The sequence below is a fragment of the Alexandromys fortis genome, unplaced genomic scaffold (assembly GCF_014885135.2).
Source record: "Alexandromys fortis isolate MF-2015 unplaced genomic scaffold, M_Fortis_MF-2015_v1.1 scaffold_38, whole genome shotgun sequence".
Taxonomy (NCBI): domain Eukaryota; kingdom Metazoa; phylum Chordata; class Mammalia; order Rodentia; family Cricetidae; genus Alexandromys; species Alexandromys fortis.
In genome coordinates this window covers 11,501,085-11,524,224 of record NW_026067916.1, presented here as the reverse complement: position 1 = coordinate 11,524,224, position 23,140 = coordinate 11,501,085, and the positions used below count along the sequence as shown (strand labels likewise).

At 45.5% G+C, this 23,140-nt stretch overlaps 1 protein-coding gene across 3 annotated transcripts in view; it reads right to left on the bottom strand.

The window, feature by feature from the left end:
- Magi2 (membrane associated guanylate kinase, WW and PDZ domain containing 2) overlaps positions 1-23,140 on the bottom strand; it is a 1,234,898-nt gene that overhangs the window by 106,638 nt on the left and 1,105,120 nt on the right. For all 3 annotated transcript variants that reach the window (XM_050139790.1, XM_050139791.1, XM_050139792.1), the window contains one exon: positions 14,969-15,217. In XM_050139790.1, the coding sequence (XP_049995747.1) occupies positions 14,969-15,217 (249 nt within the window). The remainder of the gene's footprint in view (positions 1-14,968; positions 15,218-23,140) is intronic.

Genomic DNA, 23,140 nt, shown 5'->3' with positions numbered 1-23,140 from the left:
GGAAAATAAGCTACACCCACCAACACACATCTACCATAGCATTTTATAAGGAACAGTTACTGTGCAAAAGGCTCTTTGGAGAAGAAAACATAACAGCACATGGATTTGCCCTCAAGAAAGTCAGGCATGTTGGGGGGACCAGAGAGAAGCATAAACATATTTAAAACAATGAACAAATAGCAAGCCCATAGTGAAGGGTGTGTGCAGAAAGACGAGAGAAAGAGGAGGGGTGAAGTAGTAGGTCCCAGCGTGGCCTCAGAGCAGCCAGGAAACACCAGGTGGCTCTGGGGAGGAGGTAGGAGTGTTCCATGGTAAGCGGAACTTCCTCTAGAGGAAAGCTCCCAACAGCAAAGAGAAGGAGGCCCATTAATTTCAGGATGGGGGCCGGCAAAGGAGAGATGCTTTGTCTATTCCCTGTCTGAGAAGCCTGAGGTAATAGAGGCTGATCTGAAGACTTTGATGGGTTTTTTTTTGTCTCCAAAAACATGAACCCACTGTTTCCCTTCCGTGTATCCTTTTTCTTCTTTTTAGAAGCCCTGGGACAGTGTATAGCGTTATGACAAGTTCATCCATCTGGTGTTCGCTCCTCAAGAGTGGTCAGTGTCCTCTGAAAGAGTTTTTTTCTTGGTCATCAGGGACTGAAGAAAAGGGGAAAGCATTTTTTTTTAACTAAAACATTTTAATGGTAAAATTAAGAAAAAGTTGCCCATGTGGCTCATTTTCTTCTAGAAGTCCGTGAAATGCAGATTGCCAGAACTGAAAACATCTTCCCTGAAATTCACAGCCAACTGATTTGCAAACCCTGCACGGAGCAGCTGCTGTTTTAAGGACTGTGTTATTCCCCAGCACCCGTGAGGCATTTTCCTGTGACTGAATGGTTTAGTTACCCTGAAGTCGGTCATGGGCAGATGGTCATACAGTGGAATGGGAAGAATGACCATTACTGATAATGTGAGAACCCAATAGAACTCATGCTCACATGGGTGAAAAGATCCTATAGAAAATAGCCATTATATGGCCAGAGAGACACATTCCTTAGGTACACGCTACCACTAACACATTTACTTTTCATCATTTAAAGGAGTACTTTCGGGCTGGAGGGAAGGCTCAGCCGTTAAAGGCTAAGCTCACAACCAAAAATATAAGAGGATTTTCAGCTAAGTATTGAAAGTGAATCGACGGAAGAGATGTCATTGAAGTGGAAACGGTGAGAAAATGAGGCATAGCTCTCCAGCTGAGGTCATCAAACTGCTTGAAATGGTTCTGGTGTTTGGAAAGATCTGACAGGACCATAGACGCTTGGTTCCATGAGTGTGTGACCTGTGCCCTCTCCAGGGTCCCCACAGTCAGAAAGCTTGATAGCTGGCTTAATGGCCCGCTGTTTTCATCTGGGTACACAGTAATTTTTGAGTAAGAACCCTACATTTTTATGTTATATCAGGCTCTGAGAATTGTATAATTGATCCTATGTAGCCATGTCCATAGTGTATTCTGTTTTTGCAACACCACTGTCTCACTCTCTGCAACGGAGTAGGTAATTGAGAAAAACCACCAGAAAGGCGAGGGCCAAGAAAAGAGCAAAAACTTTTATGGCTGTGTTTCTTGTTCTGATGCATATCCCAAGGAAAGGTGGTTCAGCTGGTTTCTATTAATGCTTTCAAGTGTTTTTGGGTTTAGGAGTAGAGTTTGGTGGTGGATGTATGTGTGGCATGCACACAGTTCCAGATATGATGCCCAGGACTCTCGCCGCCCCCCACAATTAATCCTTTATTCTTCACATACCAATTTAACAAGCCTACGACATTACCTCTCTTATCTCATTGTGAAATTTCCTCTTACATAACAAGCATCTCACTACTGGATCTCTGCGGAGCAGATGGTCTTCTGGAACTATGTCTAAGTAGGCTAGCAAATACCGCAGGAAAGCAATGCATACTTCAAGAAGCTTAAGTGTTTTTTGATCCTATGTCTTTAGAGTCTGACAATATGTCCAGAGACTATGGTGTTAAGAACCAAGGAACCCTCTGCGTAGACATTGATGAGGCATGGGGAACCAGACTCAGAGAATATGAAAAGAGGTGCTTTTCAGGTGCTTCTACAGAGGTATCATTATTTCTCTCAGTATCCCTAAAAATGACTTCACTAACTCCTAGGCATCTGGGATATCCTTTTACAATTGTTTTGGTCTAAATGGGGCAATAGAAAATTTGGTGCTACTGATCCAAATATCAATCTTACTCACAATTTTTACACTTTTACTCAAAGCCACAGGCAAAAAAAATATAGGCATTTTATTTTCATCACTCAGTAAGACTGACAGCCCTCCCTTTCCAGTCTAGGGGTAGAAGCTTCCACTCTGTACTGTCTGCCCCAAGTTGTTTCAGCAGATAAAGCTATGACTTTTAGCAAGATTTGCGAGCCAAACAGCAAACTAGCTTGGAAATGATGGAAAATATAGGCAATTTTATTTATATTAAGAATTTCTTTCTTGCTGGGCAGTGGTGGGGCACACATTGAATCCCAGCACTCAGGAAGTAGAGGCAGGTGGATCTCTGTGAATTCGAGGCCAGCCTGGTCTACAGAGCAAGTTTCAGAACAGCCAGGGCTACACGGAGAAACCCTGTCTTGAAACACCAAAAGAAAGAAAGAAAGAATGTCTTTCCTACAAATAAAAGCAAATTGTATCCCGAGCAACAACCGAAACAAGAATATCAGCACAGTGATACAGCCCTAAAGACCCACACAGCGGCCTCATGGATGAGGTGTAATCTCACTATGGGTTAAATGTATCCCTTTACGTTCCTGGGGAGTAAACTCAGCTCCCAAACTCACCTGTTCATGGTGTGTGGAGGGGGCTTTGCAGGGTGATTATGATGGATCAGGTCATGGCGTGGAGGCCCAGTACTAGAGGAACTCAGAGCAAACTCTACAACAGTGTTCTAAGGAACCATACATGAGAGAAAGTGATTTCTTCAATTAACGTTGGAAAATGTCCTTTTCATATCCGATGAATTATAGCTTAGGAAACTACATTAATTCTGGACTAAAAGCCAGCTTTCCTCAGGAATCTTCAGATTCTCTCTCTAATTTGGCCTCCAGTGTGGCTATAGGTATGGACCAAACGCTTTGAAAAATAAAAGCCATATGTGTACTGAACTCACGCAGACTGTTCTTATCATTATGTATTTTGTCTTATTTCTAAACTAGATCACAGCTATTTATAGAACTTTGATACTGATTTATGAATTGTCAGTGATCTAGAGGTGATTTGATGAGGGGAAATGTATGGAGGCCATCCCTCATAACATAAGTGACTTGAACATCTGTGGGGTTTGATGGCACAGGAGCCTGGAAACAGTCTCCATGGATACCGAGAAATGACTGTACTGGGCTCAACCTATTAAGAGTTTTTTTTTGTTTGTTTGTTTGTTTCTTGTCTTTCCTTTGGGGGCATGAAAAAGAGGTTTAATAACTACTGTCTCTGTACCCTTTGTGCACTGAAGTGTGCTGTAGTGCCCTTGGTGTGGTTGGCATGAGGACCTGTTTCCCTTAGAAACTTGGGGATACTCATTATGCCAGGTCTCCCCTAACTCCCACTGCGTCTGGTCTCTTTTCTAGAACTCTTGATTAGACACAGGGCTCTGGAGCTGGTCTGCAATTCTTTGAGCATTTCTCTCTTACTTTCCGCTTCTGTTCTGCTCTGTTTCATCTGAGAATTCATGTAGCTTTTTTTTTATCTCCCAGTGCTTATACTAAAAAATTTAATGTAGCCATGATAATTTAGGTATCTAGGAATTCTTTCTTTAACCATATTGCTCTTTTTTTTATATACTTACTATTCTGCTTTCATGTGTGGTTATAATGCTACTTTAGACAGAATCACAGGGGACCTTAGAAGTTTCAAAGTTTGTCTGTTTATTAAAAATTTCCAGCATGTGGTATTCTAACAGATAAAATTGATGAGGATGATTCTATTTTTACTGTGTCCTTATGCTATCATTGTTTATTTGCTATTTTCTGCTCCTAATATTGTTTTGAGGTGCTGGGCACAAAATTCAGGGCTCTGTGCACCCACATTGCTAGCCCTTGCTTTTCTACTTAAAACTGCTTAATCATCTCTCTCTCTCTCTCTCTCTCTCTCTCTCTCTCTCTCTCTCTCTCTCTCCTTACTTACTGTGTGTGAGTGTGTGTGTGTGTGTTCACATGCACACAGATGCACCACAAGATGCTGTGTGTAGTCAAAGGACAAATGGCTGGAGATAACTAGATTCTTTCTCTGTGTGGTTTCTGGGATTGAACTCAGGTCACCACGCTTGGCTGCAAGTGCCTTCACCATCTGAACCCCTCACCAGCCCTGCTGATCTTTTCTGTTTATTTTTTTTTTTTAAGACAGGGTTTCTCTATGTAACAGCCCTAGATGCCTGGAACTAGCTCTTGTAGACCAGGCTGGCCTCGGACTCAGAGAGATATGTCTACTCCTGCCTCCTGAATGCTGGGATTAAAGGTGTGCACCACCACTGCCTGGCCCCTGCTGATCTTTTTATAAAAAAATTCATACCTAGTGGTCATGGTGATTGTGTAGCATTTTGTGCTGGGGTTTTAAAGTTGTGAGCATTAAGACGAACAGTGGGTATATGTTTCTCTTCTCTGACTGTAAAGTCACCCACTCCTGCCCTGCCTACTCTGGGCAACCCTGTTCCCCTTCCTCCTTTGCTACAGTACAGTGGGGTCTAGGAGACGAGAGGTGATAAGGATTTTCATTTTGCCACCAACAATCAGCAAATGGAGACTCTTTTAGAACTTAATTTAGTTGCTGCAACTAGATTTTTGGGGACCCCAGTTGCAGATTTTGGAGATTTTATTTGAAATAAAAATGTGACATAATTGTGAAACTAAAAGCAATTCTGTGTCTCCCGTGGCGCTGGAAGATAGGGACACAGACAGTTGATGTCTTTCCAAGCACTCAGTAAATGTCACACGACGACACTTCATCAGTGTGGGCTCGGGGTTAAAATGTCCAACAGAACAACACTTTCCCTCCTTCGTATCTTTAGCCTTTGGAAGCACTGGAGTCTTCACCCCCATCAACATACCTGCTCTGCGTAATTTCTCAGCTGGCCCCGCAGGGATGGGTGACGGCTACAAGCAGGTGCTGCTGATAAGTCATGTTTCTCATGTCTACAGATGCTGTGCATTCTGCCTCTGCCATCCCCCGCCCCCTTCCCAGCCTCCGAAGCTGCGCTTTGTAAAAAGACACTTGGCTATCTTCACATGGTTTCCGTGCTACAATAGGTAAATGTCAAAAGCAATCAGGTGCAATCTCGGCCTCCCGCATAGTCCCCCAAGCCCCGAGGCAGATAAAAACTCCTTGCAATATTTTCCTAATGTAAATGGAAACAGAAACGAACCCAGGCAAATGATTCCTCCTGAGCCAGCTGTCCTTTTCAATATCTTAGCCCCAAGATTACATAAATATTTATTAGCTCTTCAGTTGTTTTTTTTTTTTTTTCCCCCACCGAAGCCAAAGTTCCAACAGGGTTCAGTGCACTTTACCTTAAATAATGTAATTTTGCATGACTGGAAAATAAAAGACCCCAAACATTAAAAAGCCCTAAGCAAAGTGCTTGGGAGACGAGATTGTGATCATACATTAACTTTGATAAGAACTTGTAGTATGACCTCCACGTGGTTAAATAAATTATGTCGGCAAGGGAGAGCATCTCACGTGTGGTCCTTCTCCTCTCCCCATCCCTCGGCACAGCACCGCACCGTTTAGCCCGCGCTGGCTTTCTGCCTGTAGGCACTTTCTCCCATCCCTTCTCTTCCCGGCGCTGCAGCTGCATGGGCTTTCACTTTGAACCAAACACTTTACAAATCATTCTGCTTCTGTCGTAATTTTATGAGGCTGTTATTGCAAAACGACTCTGATTTCTCTAAAGCGAGAAATGAGGAAAGGGGCTGAGGGGTCCTCAAAGGCATCTGGTAAAATGACAATTATCCTCTAGAGGGAAGAGACCGAGAGCAAAACTCCACTTCACCTAAGATCTATAGACGGCAAAAGCCTATGAAAAGACCTCAGTGGTGTTGGTCTTCAGGGAAAGAGAATCATTTAAAATCAAAGTGAGATACTGCTGTCTGCCTTCTGGAATGGCTAATGGGTCTACATGGAATGAACACATGGTAGAAAAGCCTGGAGATATAGTTCAAAGATGGAAAGTGTCTGGAAGGCCTGTCCAAGCAGCTTGGGAATAGGAGTCCCATGATCCATTGGTCCCACCCTCAGTATTTACCAAATGGAAACACCCTCCACATGTTCTCTTTAAAATAGAAAACCATTCTCACACAGACTTACAAAAAGATGCTCGACAACAGCTTTGTGATTGTTCCAAACAGGAAATAAACCAAATGTCCCTCAACTAAAGACTGATTGACCATGGTACATTCATACGATGGAAAACTATTGAGTCATTAAAAATAATCATAGGACAGAAAAAAAAATCAGTGGTTTAGGTGTGTGCAGCTGACTTCATTCCTGCAGTAGCTTTAAAGCTAAATCTACTCGTTAAAACTTGGATGACGATTCCAGAGTTTTACTCTATTGAAATCAAACTTTAACAAATAGGGAGAGAAGCGAAATAGGCAGGGGAACAAAGATTTTGGGGAGAGAGAGATATAGATAGATAGATAGATAGATAGATAGATAGATAGAAAGAAACAATTGGTGTTGAGTAAGGCAGGCACCGGTGTGCGGAGGACTCGGGGAACTACCGGAGAGGAAATGTTGAATCTGGGTTTGGCAAGACCTGTAGAACTCCACCAGGTGACAGCTGGAGGGAGGGGGAGACCGCAGCCACATGGGCTGTCCCTTACAAAGACAGATCTGTGCAGAGTCAGGCGGCAGTGGACACGAACACTGGTGAGCCCTGGGACAAGGGTGGGGTTGTGTGTGGGCGGTCATGAAAGGCCTCATTCCTGGCACGAATCCATGAGCTGGATGAGAGCCCCTGATGGCGTATGACAGTTACGTGAGCCTATCAGATGTGGTAAGTGGGGGGTGGACTCGGGGAGGCAGAGACAGAGACGTAAGGGCCACACTCAACGCTACAGAGAGGAGCAAGCCATCACAGGGGTGGCCATCTAGGCTTATTAACATGGACAATTGAAGATGTATCTCCTACACACGGGCTATACATGCCAGTGGGTAACAGGTCAGGGCCGCTTGCAGGAGGGAACATTTCCTGGATGGGAGAAGGTTCTCTTGTTAGTTTAGAATTCCATGCCAGGTGAGCACAATCTCAGCTCTTTGCATCTGCCTTCATCTCTCAAGGGTGATAATATAGCTATGTATTTACATTTAACTAAGAGACAAAAGCCAGAATGTGCGTACTGATGGGAGCTGAGTAGGGGCGCCACTCTCCCTAGAGAACTAGTTTTAACTGTGTTTCAGTTTCGCCCAGGGCCTGTGTGATTGTGGCTACTTTTCATCTTGCTTTCCATCTAGCAAATCTAACGACCATTCCAGTGAATGTTTTTCAGTCAGGACATTCTTTCTTACATTACTCCAACTGCTTGGTGCCGGAGGCTACAAGATCAAAAGCCTTCAGAATCGGTATCTGTCCTTGCTTTCTGGAGGACCTACTCTCATGGTGAATCCTTGTGAGCAAGACCCCTGGAGCAGAGGGCCTGACCCGGTTCCCTCTTAAAAACAAATGAGCTCACCAGGAACACACATCTGGGCACGTGTGTTGAGCAAACCCTTGCCTGACTAAGAGAAGCAATCTGAGGAGGCCAGATTGGAAAATGAGATCGCCTTTCCTCTGGCAATGCGGAAACCTCAAGAATGGCCAGCCGCCTCCGTCAGCACTCAGGGAAGGGGGCTGATTAATCCCTAGAAAAGACTCCAACCACGTGTGGAGATTAACTAAGTTGGGAACAAATGCAACTTAAATTACAAAATGATTGGCCGTCCCTCACGAGAGCTCTTACCAGGGTCTGGGATGGTAGGAGTTTGGTCAGAGGCACACTCTGAGTCTTTGGCAGAAGCTGGGTCTGCAGAAGAAGTGGTGTTTACACCAACCTAAATGGGAACCTTTGTTACAGATGTACGATAGCTCCAGGGGACAATTGTGTCCTGAAATAACAAGGTCTTCTTTAAAATGAATCCATCGGTGCACCCAGCTTTATGAAATATCTGATGTAGTGTACCATTGGGAAAAGAGAAGAAAATACAGTTACAGAGAAGACACTGCAACACAAGTCTCCAAATAGAATGTGTGTGTGTGTGTGTGTGTGTGTGTGTGTGTGTGTGATATTTATCCTTCAGTAGAAGTGATGTGCATTCTTTGAATCGCGTGTGAGAGTAACAGGCCTTTTTCCACGGGAGCGTGGTCCTGCCAGCGAAGTACGCAGCTGTAGATTCCTTGAGCTATCTTGCCAACAGCAAGGAGCTGGATGATTTAAGCCCAGGGGAAGCAGCCACCACCACCAATTTCCACGTTCTCGAGACAACCGAGTAGCGGACAGAAAGAAGACACCTGCCTTCCACTGGTCCTGGGAAGTCTCTGAACCCAGTGATAAATGTTCGTGGGAATGATTCCCAGTGGGAGAAACTTAGGATTGATAAGCTCCTTCCAAACGATAAGAAAAACCAGCTCAAATTTTTAAAACAACAACAACAAAACAAATTGCCCTGAGAGAACGCCAAGGTGTTTTGCGAGGCTGCACGGCTCCCCTTCTTGAGAATCAATAAGGACGCCGCTTCTTTCCCAGACCACTGTCTTAAGAACTGGGTCTTTCCATTTGTTAGTGCCGCCAGAGTAGAATGTGTGCATGGTGTTTCTGCTTCCATGTTTGCACGTCAGAGCACTCAATTAAGGCGAAATGTCTCAGTCCGCCAGTTGCATAATGAGTACATCAGTACAGGGGTGGGAACGGCAGTGAGGACATCAGTACAGGGGTGGGAACGGCAGCCAGGTTTTCATTTTGGAAAAAAAGCTGGTCATATTCAGGATCAAGAAGATGACGGCATCTCTGGGCTCCATTTCTCTCGATCTTAGCTGGGAGACTCTTCCTACAGAACGCAGCAATTCAGCTTTTACATGCAGAACTGACATGGTTTGCTTGTGAAGATGGAGAAACGAGGAAGAGATTTGAAGTCATAGTCTTGTTTTCTCCCAAGAGATCTGGCACATCACCGAGATCCTCCCAGTTAGGACCAGGTAATGATTGCCACATGGTCCTCAGTGACAACCAGGGGTAGTCTGTGCCAGACCGAGAGGAGTCTCAAAGCACACACAGGTCCCCTACTCCTTTAGAGGACTAGAGCTTTGTAACGCTGATGCTTAGGACCAGGTAGGCCGCCCAGGGTAGAGACTGCGGAGAGCAAGTGACAGGGAGTTTGTTCTCTGGGATCCTGCTCCCACTGTCCCGTTTTAGAGTGTGATCTGTCTTGCTAGGAGGGGGTCAGGCTGCACAGAGTTCCCTCTGTGATTGGTCCATTGCCACTTCACCTACTAGCAGAGCTGTCCTGACGCTGCAGCTAGGTTCCGGGGCCAGCTGGGTTGGAGTGGAACACCCTCACTGTTTTCCTTCTGAGGAGGGGAGATCTTGATCACGTGATGAGAAAAGTTCATCTCATCCAATAGATACTAGTTACAGGGGATGAAATCAGCACAGGGGTGGGAACGGCAGTGGTGACATCACTACAGCGGTGGGAACGGCAGTGAGGACATCACTACAGCGGTGGGAACGGCAGTGAGGACATCATCAGTACAGGGGTGGGAACGGCAGTGAGGACATCATCAGTACAGGGGTGGGAACGGCAGTGATGACATCAGTACAGGGGTGGGAACGGCAGTGAGGACATCATCAGTACAGGGGGGGGAACGGCAGTGATGACATCAGTACAGGGGTGGGAACGGCAGTGATGACATCATCAGTACAGGGGTGGGAACGGCAGTGATGACATCACTACAGGGGTGGGAACAGGAGTGGACAGACATATATGTAGTGGACAGACATACATGTAGTGCACAGACATACATGCACACAGTGCACAGACATACATGCACATAGTGCACAGACATGCATGCACAAAGTGCACAGACATACATGTACACAGTGCAAGACATACATGCACACAGTACACAGACAAGCATGCACAGAGTGCACAGACATGCATGCACACAGTGCACAGACATACATGCACACAGTATACAGACAAGCATGCACACAGTGCACAGACATACATGCAGACAGTGCACAGACATACATGCAGACAGTGCACAGACAAGCATGCACAGAGTGCACAGACATGCATGCACAGAGTGCACAGACATGCATGCACAAAGTGCACAGACATACATGCACACAGTGCACAGACATACAAGCAAGGAAAACACTAATTCACATGAAATAAAAATAAAGATTAAAAGTAAAAAGAAAGAAGCTTTTAACATTATTTTCATTAATAATATGACTATGAACATCTTTGCTGTTTGGTTTGGATAGTATATGTCCCCTAAGGTCCGTATGCTAAAAGGTTTGCATGCCAGCCTATGGTACTACTGGGTGTTGCATTAAGAGTTGTATCTCATGGGCCAGAGAGATGGCTCAGTGGTTAAGAATGCTGGCTGCTCTTCCAGAGGTCCTGAGTTCAATTCCCACTACCCACACAACTATCTATAACTCCCATGGGATCTGATGCCTTTTTCTGGTGTGTAGATATTCATGAGGATAAAACACCCATATACATAAAATACACAAAGAAATCTAAAAAAAAAAAGAGGGTTGGGGCCAACTAGAAGGAATCTGCCATTGGGGCTATGTCCTTGAAGGAATTTTTGGAGGGTCTCTACCCCCTTTTAATTTTACTTTCCAACTTCCGTGAGAAGAACTCTTATCAACACTTCTGCCACAGTGTTCTGTCTCTTTCCAGGCCCCAAAACACTGGAACCAATCGCCGTGGGCTAAGACCTCTGAGCAGGAAACATTTTCTAAATTTGTTTTTTTTTTTTAATTTGTGATTTTTCTAAAGATATTTTGTCATAGTAAGAGGAAGCTAACGCACTTGTATCTGTATAGATCTTTAAAATTCTTCCTAAGAATTTGATCCGTAACTGCTTGTTAGTTCATTCTGACCCAGAGTTCTGGTCAAAAACCTACATTTTTTCCCCCTCTCAGATTAGATTTTAAGCCTGAAAACAGTGTAATACTTCTGATAATGGCACACAGATGCTCAGGCTGCTGTTTAATGTCACCTTAAGTCAAGAAGGAGACGCTTGCACTACAGGTGGAAAGCTTTTAATATCGGTCCAGTTCAGAATGATGCTCAGCCCCCTGGGGACCAGCCTTGAAGGGAAGACATGTGTTTCTGAGTTCACTACTTCATACAAAGAACACTTCCTCTTTATGTTTTAGGAACTAATTTTTTTTTTAATACACAGCGTTTTGGTATAGAGCACCACTAAATGCCAGGCAACCAGCAAGCCAGAAGCCCCATGTCACAGTATCCCATCTAGTTAAGCATCCCATGTCGCTGGCAGTGTTGTCTTGGCTGAAGAAGCATGGAAGGGGGTTTCTCTGTCCCCAGGGAAGGGAAAATTACATCTGGCTTCTTCATCTCTCTTCCCTGCTGTGATGACATTCAGTGGAGACACGATGTTTGCAGAGAGATTTTGGAAGGCATGGCTTTGAGTCGGAAGCTTGATATTTTTCATGGCTCTGTCGTTTAAAGGCCGGGGAAGTCTGGCATAGGAACCTGGAGCTCTCGTGAAGTTCCTGCAGATTCCTCAGTGGCACTGGCTTGGGCACCGCAGCTTTCTCTGCCCTACAGGTCTCTCTTGGCCACCCAGCCACCTCCAGCCTGCTCTGGAACCCATGACAAAGCGACGGAAGCAAGCTTTCCTTTATAATCAAGGAGACGGAAGCCGTATGACTTCCTGGTGGTCCCAAGGCTACTTAATAACAGCACCCATTTTCTAAACAAGCAGTATGATCGCAGCACCTGAGCTACGAGCCCCTTGCCACTTGTTTGCTTACATGTAATGATCTGCCCATCAAATAAATGCAAAGGGGTTCTTGTCTACCAACGAAAAGGTTCCAGGAGCCACAGGAGATAACACAACGAATTGCTAAGGCTTGTTGGGCTGTGGTAAGACAGGAGAAAAAAATTACCACAAGCCCAGGAAATGGGGGAGCAACTGTGACCCCGAAATACACAGAGCATCACACAGTCTCAGACCCTTGGAGTCCAACGACCTCTGAAACACTGAGCCCAAGGATGGCTCTGTACCATTCACAGGGCACTTAGCCTTTCTCTCTGAAAATAGGGACACAATTATGACAGAAAGAGCCTCAGCTCCAGAGACTGCTTAGGTGCGTGCTGCAGATGACAACATGCTATAGTATGTACAGTATGTATGTATCACACAACATGCCGTCCGTGGGATAGCTGCCTTTGCCACACAGCACGGGGCCAATCTGCGTTTCGAAATTCTTAAGTTGAAAAGAAAGAAATATAATAAGAGGCAGCAACCAGGAGGCTTCCTGTGCTAACAGACTCTATTTCTATACTCGAGGGTGGTGCAAAATCATACCATCTTGAAGTGGTTTGGAAGTATATTTTTTGAGGTCAGTCTCTACACAGAACAATGCTCATATTCATTCTAAGCATTAGTACCTGTTCTTTTCCCAGAGCTGCTTATGCGTGGCCCTTATCTGCAGCACAGAAAGCACGCGCACACATATCCTAACGCATTGAGAAAGAAAACCGCTACACTTTAAATATAGTGGAGACCTAAACCGCATGCTTAGCATTTTCATGATGGCAGTATACTTTATATTTTTCTCCCAGTCCTCTAGGAATTCTGCCCCAATAAACAATCTGAATGTCTTGAGATAGCTACAAAGGCTCCCTGTGAACATTTCCCTGAGCGTAAGCTATCGGGAGGCTGTTTGTAGAATTCACAACAATCCTTAGTCTTGTGTCCCTTTTAATCTTGGTGAATCCATCGTACTGACGGATTCCTGCTTTGGGTTTCTGTTTAAAGACTGGATTTATTTCTGCGACTTATCAGGAAGAAGCAGGGAAATGAAACTGTACTTTCAGACATATGTAATTTGTTCCTTGCGTGGATTGGCTGAGATTTAACACCTCTGCGGTTTTCTCCCTTGAATTTGTTAAGGCGCATGCTAAACAGGGCAACCCTCCCTATCCACAAGCTTCTGGTGGGCTTCTGATAACATAACCTGACCATAGGAGCTCTTATTAATTCCTGGTAGCTATTTATTTATTTACTTACTGATTTAATTATTGGTATTGCTTGGCATGCTGTTCTACCTCACACAAACTGGAAACCATAATTCCTGAGAATTTTAGGGATAGAGCGTGGACAAACTATTATTATTTAAACACTTCTACATTCAGGTGAAATACATCCATAGCATTTTGGGCCAAAGCACTTGAACATGAAAAACAACGTATTTTTCTGTCCTCACTTCTGATTTCTGTTTATTTACGGTCATGAGCTAAGTCCCGTAACGTTGCTGCAGAGGAAGAGGGGACCCAAGAGACCGTCTACAATGATGACCTCTGTCACCCGTTGTATAGGCTCACAGGACCTTAATATTGGAGAATCCACTGACTTCAAATCCATTTCCTGCCTACAGCTACTGCCCCGGAGGAGGACCTGAGAATCTCTGTCTCGGGCTGGTTTTAAAAAGGCCTCCCAACGCTGTCCTGTGTTTCCAGTTTTACTTTCTCCCCACTGCCATTTAATTTTATATAAGCATCTTTTTTTAAAAGATTTATTTATTATTTATTCAGTATTCTGCCTCCATGTATGCCTGCACGCCAGAAGAGGGTGACAGATCTTATCATAGATGGTTGTGAGCCATCATGTGGTTGCTGGGAATTGAACTCAGGACCTCTGGAAGAGCAGCCAGTGCTCTTATCCTCTGAGCCATCTCTCCAGCCCCCTATAAGCATCTTTGAGAAAAAAGGCGGGTCACTCTTCACAACCTTCCGCTAGTGTCTGTTGTAGAGGGAGACTTAACGGCGTTTCCTGGCAGACCAGACCCGAAGAATCACACAGAAACTCTACTAATGACAGCACTGCTTGGCCTATTAGCTCAGGCTTCTTATTAACTAACTCTCACATTTTAAATGAACCCATTTCTATTATTCTGTGTATCACCGCATGGCTGCAGCCTACCCGTAAGAGTCCCGGCGTCTTTTTGCTTCTGCAGCTCTTTGACTCCACCTACTCTCTCTGTCTTCCAGCCTGGCTATATTCTGCCCTACCATAGGTCAAAGCAGCTTTATTCATTAACCAATAAAAGCAACACATGTACAGAAGGACCTCCCACACCAGTCCACCAACATAGAATGTAAGTGGACTTGCTAAGGGTGCACAGCAAGCTTGCACCACCTGGGTTTAGCCCACTCCCAGGTGGCATCTCTGCTATTGTCTCTGGCTTACACTCCGCACAGCCACCCCAGGCTTCTGCGTATTTCTTCTTCCTGAGCTCCTTCTCATTGGAAGGTTGCTGTCTGAAAATCTCCTCCTAGGTCGTTTCCACCCCTGGCTTATCCTATGAAACAGCGCTCAGAAGAGGCATTCCCTCGCCCGCCCGCGAAAATGCTACACGCTTCCTCTCCCAACCACGCTACCACACCTCAGTCTTTTCTATTTTACTTTACTTACACATAAACTAACAGCTTTTACAGGCTGAGGGTTTGGGGAGCTGTGGTTGTCGTCCTGCACCCTTCTTGAACTTAAGGTGAGTGACGTTAACCTAATCAGCGCTGAGGGTGGCTTATGTTTCTTTGTGCTCTTAGCTGGGGCGTTTAGGCCACTCTGTCTATCCATAGCTCTTCTTTCATCTAGACTTCTGCTATCCCTATCACTAGAACAAACAAACAAACGTAAGACCCCCTTATCCGAGCATAGGCCAGCCAGTCACTTACTTATGGTGGTTCCGGACTCAGGTCTGTTGAGGGAGCTGATGATGACAAAGCCGAACCCTTCGTTCTCCTTGCGGTGAATGACCACATCGCTAGTCTGCAGGCTGTGCGAGGCAAAGCCTTCAGGCGGCGAGGCATTGCTGCTGGGGGCGGCATGGTTGCTGTTGGCGTAGGTGGCATAGTCACTGCGTGGAGAGCTGTGGTGGGTGGAGACGGAGCCTGGACTCCTCCCATTCTCCGGGCAGGGCTCCCCTGAAACACATACCATGGTACATAGGGACTCAGTGGATTCCTCAGAAGGAGCAGGTGCAAAGAGCGATCGGCTGACCTTCCCTCTAGAAATGCAGGGTGTTTGAAGGGCTACAGAACTCCAGTCGACCAGGGCTTCACCGGTTGTTAGTCTTCACCAAAGTACGGAGACCCCCACCATTAGCCTCTTCAGTTCCCCCACCCCATCAGCCTCCCCCAGCTCTTAACCACCTCCATCAGCCTCCTCTGAGGTTGCTACTTGCTTTTGTTTTTCTCTTGTTATGACTGCAAGTCCCAGAGACAAGACAACTTTTATATATTAGCCTCTTAGTTGCATAGTAACAGACTAAAGATGATGGGAAAATGAGTAGACAGAATCCCAAATTATCACAGGCATATGACTCACCGAACGAATTGATAAAGGGGCTGGGAGGGATGGCTAAGAGGATGAGGTACTTGCTGTGTAAGCATGAGGATCTGAGTTGAACCTCCAGAACTCATTTATAGGCAGACGCTAGAGCAGGCTTCTGGGGACAGAGATTGGCGAGTCCCCAGAAGCTCTCTGGCCAGCTGGAGCAGACAACAGCAAACAACATAGAAAGACCCTGCTGCAAACAATGAGGAAGGTGAGGACAAGCCTGAGGCTGTCCCCTTAGCCCCGCAAGTATGTGCCGAGGCACATACACTCCTGCGTCACACTGGATACCTGTGAACTCTCGCATGTAGACATACAGGTTAAAAAAAAAACAGAAAAGCACCCATCTTCAGGACCTGCCCATGAAGCATCTGCTCATTTCTCACACAGTAGGTCTGCTCATTTCTCGCACAGTAGGTCTGGGGAAGAGCAGGAGTAGGAATCGAGATCATAGTTAATGAGTTTTGGGAAACTCTGCTGTACCTGGAAGTGGGGCTAGCAACCCCAAGGATGACGGCACAAAGGGGACCAATGTCATTTTTTGTTTGTTTGTTTGCTTTTGTTTTTTGAGACATGGTTTCTCTGTAGCTTCGGAGCCTGTCCTGGAACTAGCTCTTGGCTAGCCTGTCCTAGAACTCACAGAGATCCACCTGCCTCTGCCTCCCGAGTGCTGGGATGAAAGGCCTGTGCCACCACCGCCTGGCTGTCATGTTTTTGTTTTAAGTCACAGTTTAACCCAGCAGTGGCGGTGGCGCACGCCTTTAATCCCAGCACTCTGGAGGCAGAGGCAGGCTGATGTCTGTGAGTTTGAGGCCAACCTGGTCTACAAAGCGAGTTTCAGGACAGCCAGGGCTGCACAGAGAAACCCTATCTCAGTAAATAATCAATAGCCACACTTCTATTGTAACGCCATCTAAGTGGGAACTGGACTTTTTCTTCTAAACCAAAGTGGTCTGTTTATTATTTCACAGGACGGTCATCGGTCACAGCACAACAAGGTAGTGCAAAGGAAAACAATAAATCAACTGAGGTTTTCGTTGAAAATTAGCTTGCACCCTCTGGATCAAATCCAGTAGCAGGCTAACAAATTGTGAATGTTGAATCTCAACAGAGTGTTTGAAGTCTTTTTTCTAAATTTGCATCCCGTATTACAACAAACACTTTTTTAAATAATTAGCTAAACCTAACTAAGACTTCAAAAACGAAGCAAGCGTAATTGCGTGGCAATATGACAGGAAATTGGGAACAAAGAGAAGCTAGTTCATGGCTTTAATTACGATTTCGTGTGGGGGGGTGTTTTACCTGCATGTATGCATGTGCGCTGTGTACATACGTGCTCAGTGTCCATGGCGGTCAGAAGAGGGCACGGACCCCTGGAATTGGGAACATATGGTCATGAGCTGCCATGTGGGTGCTGGGAATTGAACCCAGGTCCTCCGGAAGAGCAGCCAGTGCTTTTAGCCACTGAGCCATCTCCCTCTAGTCCCAAGATGCCCATTTTTGAAATGGAAGTTGGTCTGCCATCGAGAAGGATTTCTCGTTTTCCCTTCTCTAGGTGTTGGGCAGGGAGCGGGATAAGAAGAGTAGATTCGTTCCTTAGAAACGGGGGTGAGAAACGGGACTGTTCCGCTTCCTTTTTAGCAATCATCAGGGTACCAAAAACATCTGTCAAGTGGAATAATAAGAGGAAATGACCACAGTTCCCAGTTTCTCGTGGGGCCTGTAGATGTTGACTCTTTTTTTTTTAGGATACTGGGACACCTCTTGTGTGAAACGTTAAAATCAGTTGGCAGAAGGTCCCGGGAATCCTGCTAGTATCACAAGCTCCCGTTCCAGCCTTGTTAGTGTGGCGTGACTGGGAGGGAGATAAACTGGGAGGGGGGCTTGCTGGTTCTTTTGCTCTTGGGTTGCATCCAGGAAGGAGATCGTGGGATGCCAGTGCCCCACTTCCCCCTTGTCTTTGTTGTATATGGAATTGTTTATGTCTTTCTATTACCATGTGTTGGCACAGGCCCGAGGCAAGTGGGTCACGTCTGAAACTGTGACCCCAAAGAAACCTGTCCTCACTGTAAGCTGATATTTGCTAGAGAAATAGGGAGCCAGTGAACAACCCGGAAATAAGGACATCAGAGGGAAAAGAGACATCCAGGAGATGATCTGTATACTGAAATTCAGAGAAAGAGTGGCATTTATTCATATACCAAGACATGAGAAGTAGCATTAAATTGTTGGGCGGTGGTGATGTCCACCTTTAATCCCAGAACACGAGAGGCAGAGGCAGAGGCAGGAGGATCTCTGTGAGTGCAAGGCCAGCCTGGTCTATAGAGTGAGTTTCAGGACAGCCAGGGCTACACAGAGAAACCCTGTCTGTGTTTCTGTGCTCCCCTCCCCCGAAAAAGAGAAGCACGTTAAATCAATTAAAATTTTGAAGAAAATAATGCAAATTAAGTTAACTAGTAATACAAAGGTCTTATAAAATTAATTAGCTTTTGAGGGTAGTTTATTACGTCCGCTAAAGGGAGAGGAGGGCTCACTTCCCTCTTTGTTTCTTCTAATTACAGAAGGACCGAGATCCACGCCAGCACTGTTACGATCTGACACACTTGAGTTTTTCTTTAAGATCTAATTAATTAATCTTTAAGACCAAAAGATAATTTTCATTTGTGAGAAACACGCCGAGGTCACGAAAGAACGACACGTCAGTGTCCACGCCTTTCCCTGCTCTGAACTAGAACTGCACGCTTCCCCCTTGCTGGAAAGCATCCTTCAAAGACAGGCTGTTATTGCCTTGGTGAAGCGCGTGTCCTTTAGCAGTCCTTGTGAAAGTTGGAAATAGAGTGATTAGAGATAGTCTTGGAGAAGAAAAACAAACAATTATTACGCTGCTACATTAAGTTGAAAATCTCCAGAGTTAGTGGACCGAGTCACTAACTAAATGTCACAGGCAATGACAAGCGAGATCTCATTTTCTGGCTGTCATATTTCAGGGGAGTTGAGAGCTGTGGTTGTCAGTAAATCAGCAACAAAGAAGAATTATGTGTCTCTGCAGTAAGTGGTTGGGAGTGGCTAGACCGTGGCTTCTAGAGAGAGAGAGAATCCTAAGTCAATGCGAGTGGTCCTTGGGTAATAGAAAGGGTCAGATTCACCCTCAGGGCGCTTTCCTTTTGCATCTGGACCCCTTTCCAAGCCCTTGAGAAACGTCCTTTTATCTTCAGCAAAATGAGCGTGCTTTAAGTCAAGCACTTGACTGGGAAGCCTTCCCAGGGTTGCTCCGGTCTCTGACACTTGGAGTCTGGTAGCACTGCTGCCTTTGAAAGGTTGCTATCAAATGCTTCCTGTTCAGCTGCTCTCTCTCTGCCTTCTTTTCAAACCTCTCTGTGATTAGTTATCAACACGGTTGCTCTAATACTACAGAAGGCCAGGTGTCTCAACACCACACACACGGTCAAGAATTACCAACCTCTTAGGGTACCGGAAGCCTTTTGGCTCATACACACAGCCACTCAAAATCCAGTCACTTAGTGTTTCCTCGAGTCGAAGTTAAGTTTTAGGCTAGGTTCTGTGGTATTCCCACCGATGCTACTGGAAACCATGGTGGCACTTTACTTCAAGAGATTCTTCCCTTGGGAGAATGGGGATGGCTGATGGTGGCTGCAGGTAGGGGGCCTTGGACGCGAACATTTGCCATTGGTGGGGCTTGCTTCGTATTGGCTCGTTGTTGGTTTAAACTTCTTATGTTGTTTCTTAAAACTAATTATCAATGTTTATAAATATGGAGAGCTGATAGGACTTGGGATTTACAATTTCTCTTGGTTTTTTGGAGCTGGGTCATGGCTGCCTGTTGTCTGGGGTCACCATGTTCCTGACACCTTCCCAATGCCTCTTGCAAATACTGAGTTTATTCACGTGCTCATTCGGTGAGGAATCCATATATCTAAGAGGACCTCGGCCTCAGTCAGAGCCTTCATCTCCTCTCTGGACCCTCATTCTCCGTAGCAGGACTTGAGGATTCTGTGAACCAGACGGACTGTGCCCGCCTCCAGACTGTAATGGGGTGTATCTTGCCTTGAAGCAGAGCTAGGACTGTGGGGCACACGCATGACTAGTGCCTGACACCGGGGATATGGTGTCCACACGGATAGAGAGCCTCAGTACCTCCCCGGAGCAGGGCAGTCCTGGACAGGATGGGGCAGCCCTGGGTATGGCTTGCCTGCGTTTGTGTAGGCAGGGCTGGTTTGTACGCATCAAAGCAGATGGCTTACTAGACGGAAGAGATGCTCAGGAAGGATGAGGAAATTCACTCAGGGTGACCAAGCCCTCGGGCTGGTCTGACAGTGCTTCCAAGGGGCTCCCCCTCCTTAATGCTGGGCCAAGGATTCAATTCTCCTTGGATGAGGTAGAAAGATGCCGATGGCAAGGAGACTGACCGCAACCTGTTTTGATTAAGCCATAAAACTTAGTTTAATCCATTCTCGATTCCTCAGGGATGCCTTACTCTCAGACAAAGAGTGGATATCCCAAACAACGTGTCATTAGGTTGAACACCTCGGTGCTGAGCTACCAAACACATAAATATTTATACTCTTGGCACAGTAATTAAAGCCACTCTCTTAATATCATTTAGGGAGGAAAAAATAAGTAACCAAATACTGGAGCTGGTGATATGGATAAGATAGCTCTCAAAACTAGTTCAATGTACAAGATTTGTGCTTGTGATTCCCTAGGAAAGACGCTGGAGGCTCACTGAATCACTTGTTCTTTAACTCAGCAATTTATTTATTATTTTTGATGACTTAGCTTGAAGTTGAAGAATTTTGCCTTTCTGCTTTTAGCATGTACATGTTTCTCAGAATTTAATATTTGGAGCAGGCTTTTGTGTTATTTAATTTTTGCCCAATGTTACCAACCTAGATGTATGCCGTGGTGTAAATTCCCACAAGAAGCGGTGTATCTGTTCAAGCCCAGGCCAGGGTAAGATGGAGGGGGTGCAATCTCTATGGCTGCACCATCCCCCAGCTCCCTGGGCTCCAGAAGGTGTTGCTGTGAGAAAATACACCAGCCATGTCTTTCCCTATGCCTTTGTTCCTGCTGAACTGACTGCTCACTGCCTGCCAGCTCTGGACCCTCCCATCCTAAGCCAGGCTTGGTCACATCCATCTGGAATTTGTCCTTTTTTACTTTGAAGAAATGGCAGATAAGAGGAAGTTTGCTTTCCTATGCCTGGTAGATTTCTTCTACCTTGTTTTAAGGCATTTTTTTTTTTTTTTACCTCTCAAAGCATCTTGTCTTGACTTTAATAATTTCCAGTGCCTATGGTGTCTTCGAGGAGTCTGGATGAACACGGGATCCCTCACAGTGCGAGCAATGTGGAGCGGAATGCTATCAAGAATTAAATGCACTCCCGGTGCTCTCAGAAGCCTAGCAGAGAGAAGCTGGCAGAAATTTACAGAAGTCACGTGGCCTACAAAGGGCAGGACTATCTTTGTGCAACACTGGGCCTTTACTCCAACAGCTTGGGTTGATTAGAACAAAATTTAATTTGCAATAATCAGCCGGTGGCAAGGAGAGCATGGCATGATGCTGCTCTACTGGATTTTTACTTTGCAGTATATTTCCGTATGAATCGGTTATCTTTTTAATTTATCTTCAGGTTGCAGAATGTATAGCACAGCAAACTTTATTATTTTTTTAAAATCACTCTGTAGGGAAGAGAGGCTGTTAGATGTTAACCAAGCAGGCACTGTCTCCTTCCTGGCCACTCACTCAAGGAGAAGGCATAATTCAAAGTGTTTTATTTCTCCGGGTCAAGCGGTATGCCGTGAATTTTGGAGACAAATGGCACCTTGTAGCAAAGCCTCCATCCAGCACGAGATCTGTGGTGGTCTCTGCTGGCGAAGTCTGTGGAGTTGTCTGACTCGCTTTTGGAAATGGCTGCCCTGCACAAAGGCTGGCTTCTACGGGACCCAAAGAGAACAAGATATTTAGTCCAAGTATTAAACTTTAATGCTTTGTTTTTACCCGCAGACTGTGATAAGCAGGTGGCCTTTAAAAAGTCCTGGTGTTAGATGCAAACACATATGGAAGGATTAGGGAGTGACAGCCATCAGTGACCCGTCTTTGGTTTGTCTCTGGGAGGGGGCATAGTTTCTTAAAGTGGAATTTGGAGTTGATGATTGCTTAAAAATGAAGACGGACAACAGAGATAAGTCCGTCTTGGCATCGACGCTAACTGCCTGTGGACTATTAGGCAATCTATTATTTCTTAGTTCTTAGTTGCCTTATCTGTAAGGCAATCCTAGTTTTAGATTTGAGTTTGTAGGAAGGAGTTGAGGGGGCTGAGAGGTTATAGGCCAGTGAGCTTCTGGGACAGAGAGTGAGGGGCCATGGCTGGGATTTATGCTTCTGGGATTCACCAAAGTCTGGTCAGGTCTTAGGGAAAAATCTGTAATGCCAACATCATTCAGTGTTGAGGCTATGAGCCCAGGATGGAGATGGCAATTGACATGTTTCCTGGGAAAAGAACTCTCCACTGGGACTTGATAATGAAGAGAAGCAAATGAGAAAATATTATTAGTATAGGAGCTGACTTTTAAGTATATGTCTTCGGTAGGTTCTTTTTGAAGCCAAGGAAATAGCTGTAAAGGGAATAATTACTTCTAATTTATCTGCTTCATAAGCTTAGAGCGATGTGAATTGTGTTTTCTCAGCGTGAGAGCTGTCGATCCCATATAGGCTGGTAGGTGTGTTGTTACCTTTTATCAGGAGCTACAATGAAAGCTCATTTTCCATCTTGGTTTTCTTATTTCGGTATAAAAACGATGTAGGTTTTTTTGTTTGTAAACACAATGAGAACCATTTTCAAAAGGCCTATTTTCCATTATTATAATGTTTTCCTCATAACAAGCCTGTACCAAAGAGCATGGGGCAGACACAATTGAGCCAGCCCCAGGCTTCTCGGGGAAATTTTAATGACTACATTTGGAATGTACGCCTCAAAGCCTGGATTAGTGCGGTTGAAAGCTGCACTTTGGAAAATAGTTACTTGTAGAACATCTAGCTTGTTTCTTTCCCTATATAACACAGAAACCAATTTGAGGTTTGTTTATGGTTCCCCACTTATCTCCCTAGAGCATCACACTGCCTCCCTCCCTTCCCTCGCTGCCCCCCTGCAGTACACACCTCTACAGTACACACCTCCACAGAGCTCCCCCTGCTGCCCCCACAGTACACACCTCCACAGAGCTCCCCCTGCTGCCCCCACAGTACACACCTCCACAGTACACACCTCCACAGTACACACCTCCACAGTACACACCTCTACAGTACACACCTCCACAGAGCTTCCCCTGCTGCCCCCACAGTACACACCTCCACAGTACACACCTCCACAGAGCTCCCCTCACTACCTCGCCTGCAGTACACACCTCCACAGTACACACCTCCACAGAGCTCCCCTCACTGCCTCGCCTGCAGTACACACCTCCACAGTACACACCTCCACAGAGCTCCCC